The sequence below is a fragment of the Brassica rapa genome, chromosome A01, assembly GCF_000309985.2.
Source record: "Brassica rapa cultivar Chiifu-401-42 chromosome A01, CAAS_Brap_v3.01, whole genome shotgun sequence".
Lineage (NCBI taxonomy): Eukaryota > Viridiplantae > Streptophyta > Magnoliopsida > Brassicales > Brassicaceae > Brassica > Brassica rapa.
In genome coordinates this window covers 25,939,037-25,957,872 of record NC_024795.2, presented here as the reverse complement: position 1 = coordinate 25,957,872, position 18,836 = coordinate 25,939,037, and the positions used below count along the sequence as shown (strand labels likewise).

General features: G+C 35.1%; 3 protein-coding genes across 4 annotated transcripts; 1 reads left to right on the top strand and 2 right to left on the bottom strand.

The window, feature by feature from the left end:
- Positions 1–73: 73 nt before the first annotated feature.
- LOC103849761 (L-ascorbate oxidase homolog) lies at positions 74–2,680 on the bottom strand. Its single transcript, XM_009126495.3, has 3 exons — positions 2,135–2,680; positions 799–1,905; positions 74–635 (listed from the first exon to the last, which is right to left on the bottom strand). The coding sequence occupies exons 1-3, from the start codon at positions 2,383–2,385 to the stop codon at positions 329–331; spliced, it is 1,665 nt and encodes a 554-aa protein (XP_009124743.1). The 5' UTR covers positions 2,386–2,680; the 3' UTR covers positions 74–328.
- A 1,561-nt stretch (positions 2,681–4,241) lies between these two features.
- On the top strand, positions 4,242–6,867 carry LOC103849762 (L-ascorbate oxidase homolog). Its single transcript, XM_018656091.2, has 3 exons — positions 4,242–4,586; positions 5,163–6,269; positions 6,387–6,867. The coding sequence occupies exons 1-3, from the start codon at positions 4,339–4,341 to the stop codon at positions 6,685–6,687; spliced, it is 1,656 nt and encodes a 551-aa protein (XP_018511607.2). The 5' UTR covers positions 4,242–4,338; the 3' UTR covers positions 6,688–6,867.
- A 4,129-nt stretch (positions 6,868–10,996) lies between these two features.
- On the bottom strand, positions 10,997–13,326 carry LOC103849765. Of its 2 annotated transcripts, none has more exons than XM_009126496.3 (8): positions 13,067–13,326; positions 12,785–12,887; positions 12,641–12,703; positions 12,270–12,332; positions 11,981–12,181; positions 11,773–11,884; positions 11,479–11,690; positions 10,997–11,398 (listed from the first exon to the last, which is right to left on the bottom strand). In XM_009126496.3, the coding sequence occupies exons 1-8, from the start codon at positions 13,174–13,176 to the stop codon at positions 11,306–11,308; spliced, it is 957 nt and encodes a 318-aa protein (XP_009124744.1). In that variant the 5' UTR covers positions 13,177–13,326; the 3' UTR covers positions 10,997–11,305. The 2 variants fall into 2 exon arrangements, with proteins under 2 accessions (XP_009124744.1, XP_009124745.1); XM_009126497.3 differs by having other exon boundaries at positions 12,785–12,881; positions 13,067–13,316.
- Between the last annotated feature and the right edge of the window lie 5,510 nt (positions 13,327–18,836).

Here is an 18,836-nt window from a genome sequence, read left to right as displayed (position 1 = left end):
TAAGATCTCTACTTATTTCATCGAAGATTATGCATGCATACATACTTGGAAGAAAGTGAAGAACAAAGACAAAAGAAGATTAATGAGTTTTGTTTAAATGAACAAAAAATAAATTATGGGATAGACATACATACATTTCAATCTCATGCATATACGAATAAACCATATACTTTTACAAATCAAAATTGTAAAGTTAAAATAATTAAAAAGACTCAAAAAAACAAGAAAATAAATCCGTTGGGTAGACGTCCGGCAAATGTCTCACATCGATCAAACCAACAGAAGAAGAATCTAAACTCTTTGTTATTGTTTTGTAAAAGTAATAAACTTAGGCTCCAGCGTAAGGGTTAGCAGGTTTAGGTGTGTTTTTGACGAGACCACATTGGAGGCTTGTCTCAGGCATGTTGTATTCGTCTCTAAGTGATTTCTCTGGCGACAAGACACTCACGTAAAGCTGCTGTCCTAAGTAACGTCTCTCTGTGTTCTCAGATCGAATGTTCCACATTCCACAGTTATCAAATGTTAGCAAGATTGCTGCCCAACACTTTGGGTAGACTTGGACTGTGTGTCTGCTCACTGCGTCCAAGAGGTTGTAGTTCTTTCTCTTCTCTGGGGTCCAAGTCCCTGGCTCCACACTTTAAAACAGAGAAAAAATAAAAAAGAATTAGATTAAATTAAAGACTTGCAACGCAAGAATGTGGTTTAAACAGTGAATAAATTGAAAATTAGGTTAAAATGAAGAGTTACTTGCTACGCAAGAATGTGGTTAAAACAGAGTTTTTTGTTTGTTTTACTTACGCGACGGCGAAGAAAGAGTAACCATTCAAATGCCAAGACTGAACACTCTTCTCGTGGTTCTCAAACACCACCTCGATGAAGTTGCGGTGAGTGATGTTAAGAACGTGTGGCTCGATCTTGATGCTCTTGGTCTGTTCCGGGGTCGGGTTATCGACGCTATTGTACTTAAAGACCTTGTCGGCAATACCAAAGTACTCGGCGAGCTTCAACGGAGTTTCAAGGTCAGTGTGAGAGATTCCGTTCAAAGCGTACCTAAGCTTACCATCGACTTTGCCCTGAGTGTTCACTAGCTTGATTGTGCGTGTGATGTTGATTTTCCCATAGTGGTAAGATCCCTGAGGGTTAGGCCTAGCTGCATTAGACGTCAAGTTCCACCTAAAGGATCGGAACTGGTTCAACGACCAAGCCCATCCGACAGGACCAGCCGGAAGCTGCGAAGAGGCTGGTCCTTTACCTCCCTCGTACCGGAGAAGTCCGGTTGTTGTAATAACCGACTTCAAGAACCTAGAGGATGCAACCATGTAGTAATCTTTAGGTTCTTGATTCGCGGTAACAATGGTACCAAAGCACTGACCAACGTGAACATCGAGAGAGTCGAAATCGTTTTGAAGAACGTGAGATCCTTCCATCTCAACGAGCTTCATTTTGTGATTCTGAATCCTAAAGTTGAGAGATGTCTTGAGACCCACGTTACAGATCCTAACTCTGTAGCTCTTTCCAGGCTTCAAGGTGAAGAGAGGTGCGTCAGATCCATCGCCTTTCCCTGCCTTTCCGTTGATGAGAACACCGTTTGGACGACCAAGAGTACGGCCACCGTCAAGGAACTTCTTCAACTGGGTGTGACTCTTAGTGTACCAGTCACCGATGAGGACGGTGTAATCATCTTCCGGAACATCGTAAGGGATCGGGATTAGGAGACGGCTGTTGACACGTAGTCCCCCGAATCCACCAGCGGCACGGTGCATCGCTGTGGTCGGGTAGTAGAAGTAGCTACCGATCTGATCCTTAGGCTGGAAATGGTAAGTGTAGTTGGTGCCTGCTGGGATTGGACACATAGTACCTGGAGTCCCATCTTGCCAACAGTTCTTTCTGTGCTGGATCCCATTCCTAAAACACATATAGTAGATTCTTAGTAGATCCCTCCCAACAGGAATCAAATCAAACAAACGATCTTTTAGATTTTTATAAAGTAATCTAATAGTTTTAACCACTAGGTCAACTTGACGTTGGTTGGTAAAGAGTTTTCAATATTAAAAAAAAAACATGTATGCATAAATCAAGAAACCCTATTATTAGCTGGTATTGTACACATGTGAAAGTGATATTATATTAATACCAAGTTAGGAGGAAAGGTTCGTCGAGGTTGTTGAAGACATTAATGATGACATTGTTGTTGGAGGTAGAGTTGAGGTTGGGACCAGGGAACTGGCCGTTGATTAGAATGACTTGTTGTGGAACGCCGAGAGGAGATGCGGTTCCATAGGTCACGTTCCATACATGGTGGAAATAGGGGTCTTCGGCTTGGACCACCAACGTTGCGGCTGCAGCCAGGTAGAGGCATGCGGCCAAGAGTTTAGCTCCTCGCATAACAGTAAGTGGTTTTTGGTTCCGACAACAGTTTTGGATTTTATATGTTTTCGTGGGGGTATTAATTGTTTACTGGAATTTGAATTTCAAGTTGTGGAAGTGATTAAAGGCATTTTTTTTATAGGGGGTTTGTGAAGACGAATGTTTTTCTTTTCCTGCTTTTTCTCACTTCTTTGGCTTCTCCTCTCATTTCGCTATTCTTCTCGTCCATATTTGGGAAATTGAAGTACAACCTCTCCCTATTTTTGGTGTTTTTAATTTCTTTTAGTTTGTTATGGCTTTGACTTTCATATTTCTTTCATATCTTTTGCCAAATTTGCTAGAAAATATAATAGTCATATGATAGAGTTGTAGACCTATACAAGTTATTCTGATAAACGGTCAATTCCCTGGTCCCAATATCTATTCAACCTCCAACAACAATATCATAGGTTTTCTAAATTTGAATCAGCTAGAGATTATATATATAGTTGAATGTGCATGTCTAAACAAAAATGGGTACATGCTAAATGTTAAATGTATAGAATTGTTATAATTATTTGTCATCATATGTTTTTGTGTATGAAATAACTTTCTATTAAAATACAAGGTAAATATTGAAACTAAAAATTTCAAGGTCGGTCATACTGTTTAAACACAGGTAGTTTTAGAGAATAGAAATATATTTACACGCAACTTTTAATTGATGATACTACTACACCTTAAAGAAAAAATGGCAGGAGCTAGAGAAACATATATCATTCGAGATCTCTAGTTAGATTGATCACGTCCACCATGATCTCTACAATAACAAAAACATATCAGTCTCTAGTTAGATTGACCACGTCCACCAGGGCCTCCACGACCATGGTTTTCAGAACCACATATAACCAGCGGAGATCTTTTTTTTTTAAGCTAAACTGTCATCATAGATTATTTTAGTCATGTTTTCTTTGGTTATTTTAGCCGAATTTTAAGTTATTTAGGCTAGATCCTAAGAAAAATTGAATAGTTGGATGAACAAACCATTAAGCTGGATACATGTTCCTACCAATAATATCATATTTTTATAATATTTTATTAACCAATAAAACAACAACAAAAATTTGAAATATATAATTAGTAGATCCCTCGAAACAGGAATCGAACAAACAATCTTTAGATTTTTATTAAGTCATCTAATAGTTTAATTTAACCACTAGGTCAACTTCTCGTTGGTTGGTAAAGAATTTTTTTTCAAATATTGTTTTTTGAAATATATAAAGAATGAAAATGCGAGTTCTTAATATAAAATTACAAAGTGTAGTTTTGAGGAGACCACAACATTTTCTCCGTGTGTATACCGCAGCTGAAGCATGTTAACAAACAAATCACTTGATGAGTAGTTAATTTGGCATCGTTTGAGAATAATTCAATTAATAAAATTTTGCATATATAATCTGGATACATATTTCCTGCCAAAATATCATATTTATAGAATATCTAATTAAGAGTTTTTTTTTGAAATATCAAGAATGAAAATGCTGGTTGTTAATGTTAAAATTACAAAGTGTAGTAACTTATTTATTTTTTTAGGAGACCACAAAAAAAATTCCGTGTGTATACTGTAGCTGGAACATGTTAAAACAACTTGATTGGTAGTTAATTTGGCATCGTGTAAAAACATTTCCATTATTAGAATACGATCCGAGTTGTTTGTTGGCTCAAAACGTTGAAACCCCATGAGAACCAAAGAGAGAGATATTCAAAAATAGAACTTACACATATAGGAAGACATGTAGAATTAGAGATGAAGCGTGAGATTAGGCAACGATTCCGTACAAACCAAGGTATCTTCACCTGCATATATAGTTAATCGCGACATCACCAAAAGACTCGTCAAGAGCAAGAGAACATAGTTTCTTCTTGCTTTTGAGGAAAAAAATAAATATTATATTTTATATAGGAAAGGGTTAATTTATCAATAAAAAGATAATGCAGGGTGGTAGGCTTTTGACGGTGTTTGTATGCCTCGTCTCGACGGTGGCGCTGGTGAATGCCGGCGATCCTTACTTTTACTACACGTGGAACGTGACGTACGGAACCGTTGCGCCTCTAGGAATTCCTCAACAGGTGATTCTCATCAACGGACAGTTCCCTGGTCCTAACCTAAACTCAACATCCAACAACAATGTCGTCATCAATGTTTTCAACAACCTTGACGAGCCTTTCCTCTTGACCTGGTTAGTCACCATTTCCTCTCGTTTCTTCTTAAATTATTATATAGGCATTCGGTTTTACAAATTTAAATGACATTTTAAAGCTACAAAATACTTTTCATTTTTAATATAACTGTTTTCTACAAAGGCCAAACGCGAAATGCAAATGGAAAGTTCTCATTTCGTTTGATATTTTCATTTACAGTACATATGATTATTTTTTTCAGATCTTTGTAGGTTTGTTTGAAAAAGGTTTTGGTATAGTTATGTTATATTGTTTCCTGGATCTAAGGTTTGAATAATTCATAACTAAATGGAAAACAAGAACTTTTTGGATCGTTAATCAAATCTTCTTCTTATTTTTTAAATGTTATATTAATTTCACATAATTACATCTATATATAACATATAAATACAAATAAAATGTAATTTCAGTTTATCATATATTAAATCAGACTAAAATAATAAAAACAAAAAGAAATTTAAACACATTTTGACTCAGTTTTAGATTAAGATTGGTTATATTGCCACAAGTAATTATGCTAGTCTTCATTGCAAATTTAAACACATTTTAACTATGTGGGTTCGGTGACATGGCAGGAGTGGTCTCCAGCACAGGAAGAACTCATGGCAAGATGGTGTGACCGGAACCTCATGCCCAATCCCAGCAGGCACCAACTACACTTACCATTTCCAGCCTAAGGACCAGATCGGTAGCTACTTCTACTACCCATCAACCGCCCTCCACCGTTTCTCCGGTGGTTTCGGTGGCCTCCGTGTCAACAGCCGTCTCCTCATCCCCGTCCCTTACGCTGACCCCGAAGATGACCACACCATCCTCATCAACGACTGGTACACCAAGAGCCACACCGCTCTCAAGACCTTCCTTGACAGCGGCCGCACTCTTGGTTCCCCTGACGGTGTTCTCATCAACGGAAAGTCCGGTAAAGTCGGAGGACAGAACAAGCCTCTCTTCACCATGAAGCCAGGAAAGACCTACAAGTACAGAATCTGTAACGTTGGGTTCAAATCCACTCTTAACTTCAGGATCCAAGGACACAAGATGAAGCTTGTTGAGATGGAAGGATCTCACGTTCTCCAGAACGACTACGACTCACTTGACGTCCACGTTGGACAGTGCTTTGCTGTTCTTGTGACCGCTGACCAAGAGGCCAAGAGCTACTACATGGTTGCATCAACTAGGTTCCTCAAGAAGGAAGTGAGCACTGTTGGTGTGATGAGCTACGAAGGAAGCAATGTTCAGCCTTCAAATGTGCTTCCCAAGGCTCCAGTTGGATGGGCTTGGTCTCTTAACCAGTTCAGATCATTCAGATGGAACTTAACCGCCAGCGCGGCCAGGCCTAACCCGCAAGGATCTTACCATTACGGAAAGATCAACATCACACGTACCATCAAGCTCGCCAACACCAAGAACTTGGTGGACGGTAAGGTCAGGTTTGGGCTTAACGGTGTATCACACGTTGACACCGAGACTCCCTTGAAGCTTGCTGAGTACTTCGAGATGTCCGAGAAGGTCTTCAAATACAATGTCATCAAGGACGAACCAGCAGCCAAGATCACTACACTAACCGTTGAGCCTAATGTCCTTAACATCACTTTCCGTACCTTTGTTGAAATCGTCTTCGAGAACCACGAGAAGAGCATGCAATCATTCCATTTGGATGGTTACTCCTTCTTCTCAGTCGCGTAAGCTTCATTAATAACTCTATAGGCCAATGTTTCACTTAGCTATGCGCAGAACCGGCGTGATCTTTTACTTCAGATATAAGATTCCTAACAATTTTTTTAATATTTTTTCAACAGTTCTGAGCCAGGAACATGGACACCAGAGAAGAGAAACAACTACAACTTGCTCGATGCGGTCAGCAGACACACCGTGCAAGTGTTCCCCAAGTCGTGGTCCGCCATCCTCTTGACATTCGACAACGCCGGTATGTGGAACATCAGATCAGAGAACTGGGAGAGAAGATACTTGGGACAGCAAATGTACGTCAGTGTTCTTTCCCCTGAGAAATCACTAAGAGACGAATACAACATCCCACTCAACACCAACCTTTGTGGTATCGTTAAGGGCTTGCCATTACCTACACCCTACACTATTTAATTAAACTCACTTCCACAAAAGTTTTATTTATTTATTTGATATATGTAAAATTCTACTTTTTACAAGTGAGTGTATTACGTGACTAATTAACCCTTTCCTAATTTCATTTAACATACTACTACTATAATTACAGATCCCATTGTTGTTTCACTAATAGTAATATATACAACATTTAGCTTACTTAATATAATCCTGATTCTAACACAAAAGACTGTTATTCATTTCATAATGAACAAAACTTGGGTTCACCCCCTATGGTGAACCCTCTAATTCACCTCTATTCTTAACACCAATCAAATTGACATGTAAGATTAATAAAAAAAGAAATAAAATTTAAAAGAAAAAAATAGGTTTCCCAAAAAAGGGTTTATTTGCCAAATAACCAAAAAAAAATGAAAATTAGATTTTGGGAGAGAGAGTAGAGAGAGATAGGAAGAAAAAGTAGGAGAGAGGAGAGAATTTTAGTTAGTTAGTGTATTTAAGTTTTTTTCATGTATATAGGGTGCAATTTCCCAAAAAAAAAAGTCTCGGTTAACAAGGAAAATAACGTGTGTTTTGTTACGCCGTCCATCGACGTCTTCTTCTTTATAGCCCAGAGAAGATAGAAAGCTGAGTCTCCAGTTCTATGCTTCCAAATCAAATTTCGATTTCATCTTCTCCAAATCAAATCAAGCCATGTTGCCTTATGAGTAGAAAGAGCGCTGATGGTGGAGATGAAGATGATGGTATGGGATTCAAACTTGCAGGCCCCAGGGAGGAAGAAGATGACTTTACTTGTGAACCAGTCTTGCCTAAAATTCAACAAAAGAAACCGATGGCAATTGGAAATCAGACACTACAACTTGTTTAAATAAAAACGCTATTTGTAATGTATTCTTAGAATATAGACTTGCAAGTTCATGAGAACTCACTGATGCAAGTGTCGTGATCTTTGATGTAGTAAGGTCACAGCAACAGACTTTTAATGTATTCTTAAAATATAGATTTGCAAGTTCTTTGTTGTATTTCTTCTTCTTCGTGGGACATCTGACCTGTAAATCAGAGATATAATCCCACCAAACCCAAGGTTTCCTGGTTTAATTCCACACTTTGAGAACTGCAAAGCTGCTCGAGTGTTCCACAACCACGTCTTTCCTATTGTCTTGAATATCAGTGACATAACCTTTCTCAAGAATCTGAGCAGTGCCTTTAAAATCCTTCACAAACTCCATCAACATGTCACACTCAACGATGGCATGGAGCTTGACTCCATAAGGGAGAGGACGTACTATTGTAGCATTGATCTCATCCTCTACAATGACACATGAGGAATCTCCCGGGCTGCAGCCTAAAACTATCCAATGCATTGCCATAGTTATATTGTTCTTCATTGGCCATCTTAATGGATCCGCTTTTTCTTCTACAAATTTTACAAGAATTATACTTTCAACATATGGTTTGATTTTACTCCCATAGAAAATAAAGAATTTGTTTCTGTTAAATATCTTCAACCAGAGCCATGTTTGTTATTATGATGTTTGCATATCTTCAACCAGAGCCATGTGGATTTGAAGCTCAAAACCTAAGAGATAACACAAAGATCACGTTCTATTCCTTGCTAACGGCGATTTATTTTTTTTTTACCTATTTTTTTCTTTTAAGTTTTATTTCCTTTTTTACTAATCTTACATGTCAATTTGATTGGTGTTAAGAGTAGAGGTGAATTAGAGAGTTCACCACAGGGGGTGAACCCAAGTTTTGTTCTTTCATAATCCCAAACTTGACATTTAATACCCATGGTCTAATACTATAAACATTTTGTTTTAGGGGTAATAATGATAATAGGTTCGCTTTGTGGGAGTAAAACTTGCCAATTCCTACCGTGGGCAGAATTATACATAGTTTCGAGAGTTAATTTAAAACATAATTTCACTGAACAATATCATACATATTTGTCTTTATGTAATAGCCTGAGAAACACGTGTTGAATAGATAGATTAGGGTAGATACATAGGTATATCTGTGAAGTGTAAAATCATCCTACATCTATCTCACAAGAATGCAAACCCGCAGTCCCCACAGATAAATAATAGAATTGATCTTTTCTTCTTCCGTTTTGGTTAGAAATACTTGGTTCTTTCACGTATAACGAAGATCAGTTCAAACCCACGTGAGGTTTGTCACTATATTTTAAAAAACTTGAATTAAGGAAACAGAAATATAGATCTAATTATACAAAAATATATTTGTAAGCATGTTAATTAACCATCTATATATATTCAAGTACTAAAAACTCTGGACGGTACTTACGTCTTTATTCTGCTTAATTTGTTCCTCCGCTTGAGTTCTTGTGATCTTACCACCACACGATAACCTATGCGCGACACAAAGAAGCGTATAGCCAAGGGCAACTTGCCGATCATGTTAATTTTCTTTAAAATGCGAAATAATTGTATATCCTAATTATTCCTTCCTAACTTCTCAAAACCAATGAATTTGAAAAAAAAAAATATCTTAACAAAGTTTTTATAAAGATATTATAAATCGGCAAGTCATCCTTGGCTGCACACTACTTTGGTCACATACGCCTTCCCCTATATACACGCATGTGTATATGAAAACCACACCAGATATATATGTGATGCCATATATTTCTGGTAGGTTTCTTCTCGAATGTAACAATAAAGATGGAAGAGGAGGTGTATACATATGTTTTGTTTGGTATATATATTATGAATACTAGAAGACTCCTCGCTCTCGATTTATATAGAAGATGGTGAAAGAGAGATGAGAGGAAATAATATAACTAAATCGAAAGGGAGAAGATTTGAGATGCATTCTTTTCTTTTCATTTAATGCGAAAACCCTAAAAATTAATGCGAAATAAATATACACCAGTTGTAATAAAATAGAATTGAAGAATCAAGAGATTCGAAAAATAATTATAATTAAAGAGATAAGGTTCCTCTATGCTTCTCCATCCTCATAATATTAATGTTCTTAAGCAGCAAAAGCTTTACAGCTTTAGCAGATGCCATTAAGAGATATGGGTCCACATACACATACACATACAACCCTCATAATAATATACATGCACATAACACAATTATGGGCTCTGATATATTTTCTAAAAGGTGTTACAAAAAAAAGCGCATAACACAATTACATACACACACACATGCAAACATATACACATAGATAGATATAATACACACGTATACACATAGATACACCATTAAACAGAGATTAGACATATATAGATTACCAATGTATTATATCGTATAGCCATTTTTCATCTCTTGAACTGTTGAATCTCCTTTCCTTGATAAAAAAAATTAAGTGCAGTCCCTTTCCATCTTGAAATTTGTAAACCCTTTGGCAAAACAATAATATTCTTATTTATAAATCATCATGATATATTTAATATATATATATATATATATAATATAAGGTGCTACGAGTTAAAGATTGTGGTTAATCTAGGTAAATAGATAATCTTTGAAAAATACAATAATAATACGTGGTTTGAGGAAGAAGACCCACTTGTACAAAGTAGACCTGGTTTTGGTAAGTTGATAGGAACCATAAGTTTCTAATTATAGTACTTACTAAGAAAATAACTTAGGGGAAAATAGGGAGAGAGAGAAAAGAGACAAATTTTCGTAAACATTTTTTGAAAGAAAGGGAATATTTATATTTACGTGTACCCCTAGTTAACTTATCCCAACAGGTACTCGAAAGGGCACGAATAAATAAACATGCATGTTTATAAAATAAGCAAGGGGACCAAATAAGTAAGCTGTAAAACAGAGACCGTAAGATATGTATATCTCTTTTTCTTTGACAAATCAGAACGTGGAATCTCAAAGTTATCGAAAAGATCAAAATGGACCTGCTCGAGTAGGCTACTTGCGTGGCCGTACATTTTCATCGTTTTAATAACATTTCGTAATTATTATGACGTCAACATGTCATGTTTTTTTCTTTTTTTTTTTGGTAAACTAACATGTCATATGTTTTTTTTTGAAAGATATGATCTTATGACTTTGTCAATAGGTCCATGCAGGAGGGACCATAAGGACCTAAGCATATATGATGAATGTGCAAAATATTGAATCAAATTATGTTACAAAAATAGATGTTTCATACCACATTAATATAACTAAACAGTCAGTTTTTCTTAGTTATTCAGAAAATCTATGCAAATAACTCTTCAATAATTTCTTCTCCTTTACTTTCCCTAAACCCAAAAAGCTTTGCAAGTACTAGTAAACATGTCATATCACTCTGACTCTATCGACATCATTGTCCTGAGTTATTCCACAATATCTATCTCCAAATTCCCAAATTGATATGAGTACGATACAACCAAGAGACCTCTGTATAAAATCTTACATATATTTAAAAGAATGTATGGTTTTCACTCGCTCTCCATTATTAACTTATAACACGTTTAGGAAAGACTCACAAACAAGATGAATAAATGTTACAAGGGGACTTTTTAAACGCATATGCAATTTTTGTTTTAAAGGTAGTGTAACAAGTACCTTTTTCACCATACGCACTATGCAGAAGAAAAGACCCGTCACAAGCAAAAAGCAAAGCAAAAGTTGGGGATGACTCTTAAGAGGTCAACAGCTTAAGAATCTTGAGGAGTCTCGAATCTAGTTGGTGTATCGATACCGGCCATACAACAAAGTCCGCTGATCAAGATGAGAAGGAAAACGATTCCCTGCATAAAGACATAACCAGATGCTTTTAAATAATGAAAACAGATGGAATCATATTAGTAACAAAGAGTAAAGTTCTAACCACTAGTATGCCCTCCAAAAGTGATGACTTAAATTTGCAGAGTTCATCACAGGTCGTAGCAACACCAACGGTGCTGTTACCTGTACCACTTTCAGCTAGGAACCTTTGGAGAGTTTTGTAAGATGTGTACCAATAAGGATCAGAGACATAAAGAGCTGTATATTTACTGCCTGATTGTTCTACAGAACTAACAAGTTCGGAGATGCTTTCACCTACAGAATAATAAGTCATAGAATTGCTTAACTTCTTTCTCAAATTATAACATTCTTTTGAAGTAATGATCTTTCCACTTACGCTCTGAATGTGACTGGCCAGATTGGCTGTTTGATTCAGAACCCTCGGAACAGAGCACAACCAAGTCAGTTTCTCCTTCTTTCCTTGTTTCTTTTCTAGAAAGCAAATGATCCTGTTAAATATATTGAGAGTTATATTAGGAGTGACTTACAGGGTTGAAACCGTTGAAACTAGTGAAAATGAAAACATAAAGAGGAAGGAACACTACTTTGAAAGACTGAAGATCTGATAGTTTCTGAATCATTCCATCCTCAACAAAGCAAGAATCTGAGAACACAATATTGCTGACTCCTACATTGTGAGGGCAAGCTTGTTTAAGCCCTGAAAGCAACAAACTCTCCATCCTTTCTTCCTCTGGCGCAGCAATGTATGGGAATGCCAATGAGAAGTTGGAAGATGTAAAGAGACCCTGTTGAAAAAAAAAAGATTTGTATGTTCACGTAGGTTAAAATCAAACAACTTTTCAGAGATCTGTAGAAAGGGAAAGTTGCACTTACATTCAATGTGTTAACAAGGGAAGGTTCCGAGTTCCTTTTGGAAGAAACATCAGAAGACAGTAACTGCAGGAAGAAGAGAACGCTAATATTAATATTCTCAGCATAACAAAGAAGATGCAGAAGAGAGACGCTTCACTTTCTTGCAATATTAAGTTTCTATAAATGAAAGATCCAAAAGGTCATTTATGCTAATATTAAAAAGAAGCTCCTGCATCATTCACTTATACAGACACCGAGACACGACACGAGATGATAGCTTCCTCACATTTATGAATCATGTTAAAAGGAAGCTCCTACATCAAATCACTCATGTACACTCAAAAAAGATAGCTTCTTTCCATAGATTAAAAAACAGTATACTTATTACTTACCTCTCTGCCGATGAACACAAGTGCAACATCAACAACAGGCTGCTCAACCTTCTTCTCAGAGCACTAGACAAAATTAAAAAAAAACATTCAAAACAAGAGAATCAAGTTGACATTCACTGAGTAAACATAAGAAGAACAACATACAAGAATGTTAGACCATCCTCCTTGAGTGAAGACAGAGTCAACTAGATCCTTTGCAGACATGACCTGATAATTCACAGCCTCATCCATCCCACCATTACCACCCCTGATTTCAAGATTCAAATAAAAAAAATGTAATCTTAGTCACAAAGCAGTTCAAAAAGTCTCAGACTTTATCAAAAAATTTGAAATCGAAATTATCTCCCCAACGCAGAGACATTTGTATAATTCATCGCGATGGGTTATATAATGAGATTGCGAGAGAGAGAGAGAGAGAGGCGTAACTGGAGATGGGGAGACCAGAGGAAAGCAGGGACGGTGTTGGGAGAAGCGAATCCGAATTCAATCGCGGAGAGAGTCACCAGAAACGCCAGCATAACGAATTGCATCTTCATCGTCGTTGAATAAGCAAATCGTGTTTTCGCGATCGGAATCGAGAGAGATCGATGGATCAAATAAGATTCAACAAAATGACAAACTCATCATATCATATCTCCGATCCTCGAATCAAATCTGAGGGACGAAGGAGAGACGACGTGTACGACGTCGTTTTCTGGAAGAAGAAATCAATAACCGGTTTTGGTTTAGTTTAAGATAACCGGTTAGGCGTCTTGGGTCAGAGTAGGCCTTTTTTTTTAATTTCCTTTACGGCCCAAATACAAATATACAAGCTCCTCGCTCCTTTTAACCGTCACTAAACAAGAAACAATGGATCATCTATAGTTCGAACTATTTATCATCAGCCACAATGACTCGTATTTCTGATTGTTTCAATTTTTTTGACCCCGTCAGGTCATTACAAATACATCTAGAATAAGAACTATAATAGTTACAAGCATTAAAATGAAATAGGAATTAGTTTTTTTTTTCCAACGAACTCCATGTATTATTAATTCAAAGTGAAAAAATTAGCCTCTGAAGCTAATCAAATTGGAATTACAGAGTTTACATGAAAAAAAATAGAATTTTGGGAACGAGTTCCTTTGGCAAGGAGGTCGGCCCGGCCGTTACATTATGCTTCCTTGCAATGAAAGAAATAGAAAAATCAGGAAACATAGCACGTGTATGGTCAAATTGATTTCCTTCTGAGGCCAATATAGACCAGTCTTCTTCTTCGTTTATCAGCTTAACAAGCTGAAAACAGTCCGATTCAAAGGACATTGTTGAAAATCCCAATTGCGTTTGCAGTTTTCATTGCACAGAAGAAGATATTAAACTTGGCATGCAAAGGAGATAGAACCAAGTTTATCCCAAAGGAGCCATAAGTATGAATTCATGGTTCCACATCAATAAAACAACCACCACCAACGAACTCTGAGTTTTTCACCCAAGATGCATCCACTTGGCATCTAGGAAGGTGTGATCCACTCTCATCCTGATCGTGTTCGATCCTGACTGGTAGTTTCTAGGGGTTGGACAAGATCTGAAATGCTTCGTGCAACTCTCCATTCTTCTTCTTCCTAGGTCGCATCTTGGACGGTGTCCGGAGGGAGGATAGTTTTGCCATTAAAAGCTCTTTCAGCTCTAGCTTTCTAAATGAACCACAAGATCCATGGAAAACGCTTCATAATATTCTATGGCTCTCCTCTCGTCTTTGCACGGAGAAGGAGATAGTCGAAATCCCGTATAGAGATTCACTCGGGAAATTCCCGGATTTGTCGGTATGTTCGATAGTTACAATTTCTTTGAGCAGAATTCTGTTAATTTCTTTGAGCAGAAGACTTGATCTTGTTTTTAAATAGCATAAAACTATAAATAACATGTCTCTGTTACAATTTTTCAACGCTCTTCACGCGTTATTTTGATAATTGTAAATTATGTTTGAATAAATGTCCATGAAGTAAGTAAAAGAGCATACGTAGTTCAAAAGCTCCAGTAACATAGTCATACTCTAAGAGCTTTATACCATACGGTAAAAAATACCAGCACAAAAATAATTTTAGGGTTGATCTGTTTTTTTTCTTCTGCTTCTCTCTTTGGTGATATCATCGAAGGCGGCCTCAGCACAACCATACAAACTTCGCAATCAGTGAGTAATTTATCATGTACCTCTTCCAGTTCTAGTAATGTCAGTATGTTTGATCTATTCGTGTTTGTAAATGGACCAAAATTATATTATAAAATATGTATAAGTATAGTGACTTGTACACATAATTACATTACATATCTATAAATACATGATCAATCAAATCGGCGTTTTTTTCAAAATAATATTTTATTATTACAGATATTTATAATTTTTTAATCTAATCGTAACGAATAATAAAATGATTCATATTTAACTAATAATATGCCAGTCATAATTCCTACGTGTAGATGTAGCTTAAAGGTGAGCCGAAAAATTAGATTTGCAGTTCAAAGGTACAATCCATGCTTTTAGAATGACACTATTTTATTTACTAAGCTTTCAGATCGTCAACATTTTGAACAGAAGTAATTGATAAAAAATATCGATTGAAAGCTTTCATATAGTAACCTGGGAAACTTCTAGTCATGCGTGTGACGCTTTCTATATAACGTACACACACAAAACAAAAACGATAGAAAACAAAAACGAACGGCAAGTTGTGTTTATTGCTTCGCAAAACCAGTGAGTACTATATCCATATTTACCATCCTAGTTGCTTTATGTTTTTAAACGTATGCTATAGCCAAATCACTTAAGGAATCTATATACGATTTTAAGCACCATAAGTTTATTAGAAAGATCCAGAGCAGTTATATGATATCTCCAAGGTTGATGATAAATCTACAAAAAAAATGAAGTAAGATAAGGAAATTACTAACCTATATGTTTTGCACATTATTTTTGTTGTGTAGGTCCAAATAAGAGAAATGATTCATATTCACAAGACAAAGAATATATCCAAACACCACGAAGTGTGTCGTAGCGTGGAGGCCAAGCTAGGCTCAGAATCCATCGGAGGAGGTTCCCCAAACGCCGGTTAAGGTGGCTAGACGTACCACTAACACATATTAGTACATTTGCTTATTTTAATTATACTGTATGGTTTGTTATGTATCAACCCTAATGTGAAGGAACGTCCAAACTGGAGAAAAACATTTGTGTCTGACTTGCATATACGTTTGTTTAAATGGTAACCAACTAACCATATGTGCTCCGAAAAAAATGGGTAACCATATACGCTTACAATAGTATTATTTTGGATTAGCTCGAGTAACACAATCCTTATTAAGAAATTAATTAATCCAAAAATTTAGAGTATCATCATCAGTATATACTCAGTTAAAGTATCTCACAAATATAATATTAATATAGTTTTATTTTGTAAATAAAATATCTAAACAATTTTAAAAAACTTTTCAAGAAAGAAATCTCTCTCAGATCTCTTTTGATTATTTTATTTATTATAATAATTGTGAGAGACTGCATGCATGCTGCTTTTAATCAACTTACAAAAGTTTGATACTAGATAATCAAATTAAAAAATAGTCAACTTTCGCTTGAACCAAAAAGCGTGCACATAGCTTATTTCTTTCCCGCAAACATAGATATTGACTTCATGATTGTATCAGTTATATACGCCAATAAGTTTATATATAGAGACGCGCACACTTTAATTTTATAGCTAATGAAAAAACCTGAAGTTGCATATTTGATTGAACGTATCACCAGAAAAATGAAGGGAAAGTTATGTTTGATTGTTTCACTCTTGATTCTCTCTTTGGCGACTTCGTCCTACGTCGTTTTAACTCAATCATACCAGTCCAGTAAGTATTATTGATATTATTTTCATTTATGTGAAATAAGAGGTTATTAGGTTACTACTAGTAGTAATGAAACTACAAAAAGAGAGTAAATAGCTTGGAAATATATTTGTTAGTTTACATGTATGCTATTACTAGTGTTATATATCAATTAATCTGTTCATATTTAAAACTTTATAGAAAAAGAAAACATATCAGAAATGATTCACATTCCAAAAATAAAGAAGATCGAAGTCTTTCCGAGTAGATCGCCACCTGCTCGTCGTTGGAGTCGGTGGCTCCCTCTTCCTCCTCAAGCCGCAGGCCCAAGTGCAGTCTAAGACGTGATATATGTTTTTATATTGTAATTTGGTATGAAACTTATACTCTCTCTAATTCTGAAAGTAATAATTTTTTTATATATTTAAAATATTTTTGTATATTTTCAAAGACATTAGTTAATAATATTTAAATCGATTGAATATTACTGGTTGATATTATACAGTATATAATAAAAATAAATAATAAATTTGATTGTAAACATTATACTTTTTCTTATGAAACACATACATTATACTCTAAAAAATTATTTTTTCAGGAATGAAGATAGTACATAGTCTAAGAGCATCTCCAACCCAATATTTTGTTTTAAGGGAAGCAAAACCTCAAAATGAAGAATTGAAGGTTGATTGCTCCAAACGTGAATCCTCAAAAAAATATTTAAAAATTTATTTATTTATATTATAGTCTTTGACATTAATAAAAGTTACTAATATTGATAAAACTTCGTAAATACATGTAAAACATACATTTAATACATTATATAACACACATTGTTATAATATTATATAATATATTTTTATTTTGTGCAAGCTTTACTTTATTGTTATGTAGTATTTATCCTATTTTATTTTATTTTTTTATACTTAAGTTATTATAAATTAAGGTTAGTATATGTATTTATGAAAAATAATAACTATAACGATTAAAAAAATAAAAGAAAGTTTTGAGGTTCTGAATAGTAAAATTTCAAATTTGAAGTTTCACTATTCTATACCTTAAAATTTAATGATTTAAGATTGAGTTGGAATGACACAAAACTTCAAAATTTAAGGATTTGAGGTTATGTTGGAGATACTCTAAGTTAATAAGACAATTAATGGCAGGCTGGCTCCATATTTTGATTTTTTTTTCTCGACTTCTTGTATATCTTCTTGTTTTCTTTTGTTCTCCATAAAAAAAGTTTAAAAAAGTAAGCGACAACTCCTCGTTTTAAAATTGTATTTATTTAAGATCGACCTTGTCTTTAGACTTTTATCAGCCTATTTCTCTCTAGTTCAATCGCAAGAAAGAAAAAAATATAAGAAATTTAACCCACAGAAATTAACTGAGTACTTTATTTCCAAAGAGTCGTGAAAGAAATGAGCAATGTATATTATTTTATTTTTCACAAGAACTCGTAATCCTTATTTCTATGTAGACTCTACGAGGATTGCTAGGTATAAACGAACATGGTTTTTCTTCAAGAAAGAAACACAACATCTATATTATGGCTAGTTCGGTCGTCGTCCACTGTCTTGCGATTAGGTAAAGACGTAAAGTATACTACATTATTGTGCTTGAATAACTTAAAGCCCTTCTTGTTTTGAAATTTATCCTCACGCGGTTAAAAGCGAGGCACTTTTTGGTAAAAGTATTATATATACTAGTGTCGGTCCGCCCTACGAACGGGATATTAGTTAATTTGATATTCACTAAATGCTCGAGTTGAAATTTGTTTTAAGATTTAAGAATTTGGTTATCTGTTATGTCTTACTTATTAGTATGCGGTGGTATAGTTGTTTTTTTGATTATTCTTGCTTTGGTATTGTATCAAATTAACTAATTGTCCAACTCATAATTATAGATGTACAAATGTAGATTTGTGATAAAGTTTGATGACAATACTGTTTTTTTTAATTTTTATTCATAGTGGAGTGTGTATGTGTCAGAAAGAGGCCTATAACAACTTTTATGTTTATGTGTATGGATTTTAAATATATATTATTTTGTATAATGCATACTTGCTCTACAATATTTGCTTGTAGACTAAAAAAATTGTTTTCTATATTTTTAAAAGAAAAAATATTTAGTCTAGAATATAACATGGATATATGTATTGACTATATATAGAAGTTGGGTGTTATTTTAAAATGACATATGTATAGAGATTTTTCAACCATTACTTCACTGGCACAAAACATTTATAACTGTAAATAACTTCTTTTAAAAGCAAAACTAATAAAAGCGTGTACAACAAATGTATTTTGATATATATTATATGCATCAAGTTATAAAGGTTGGAAAA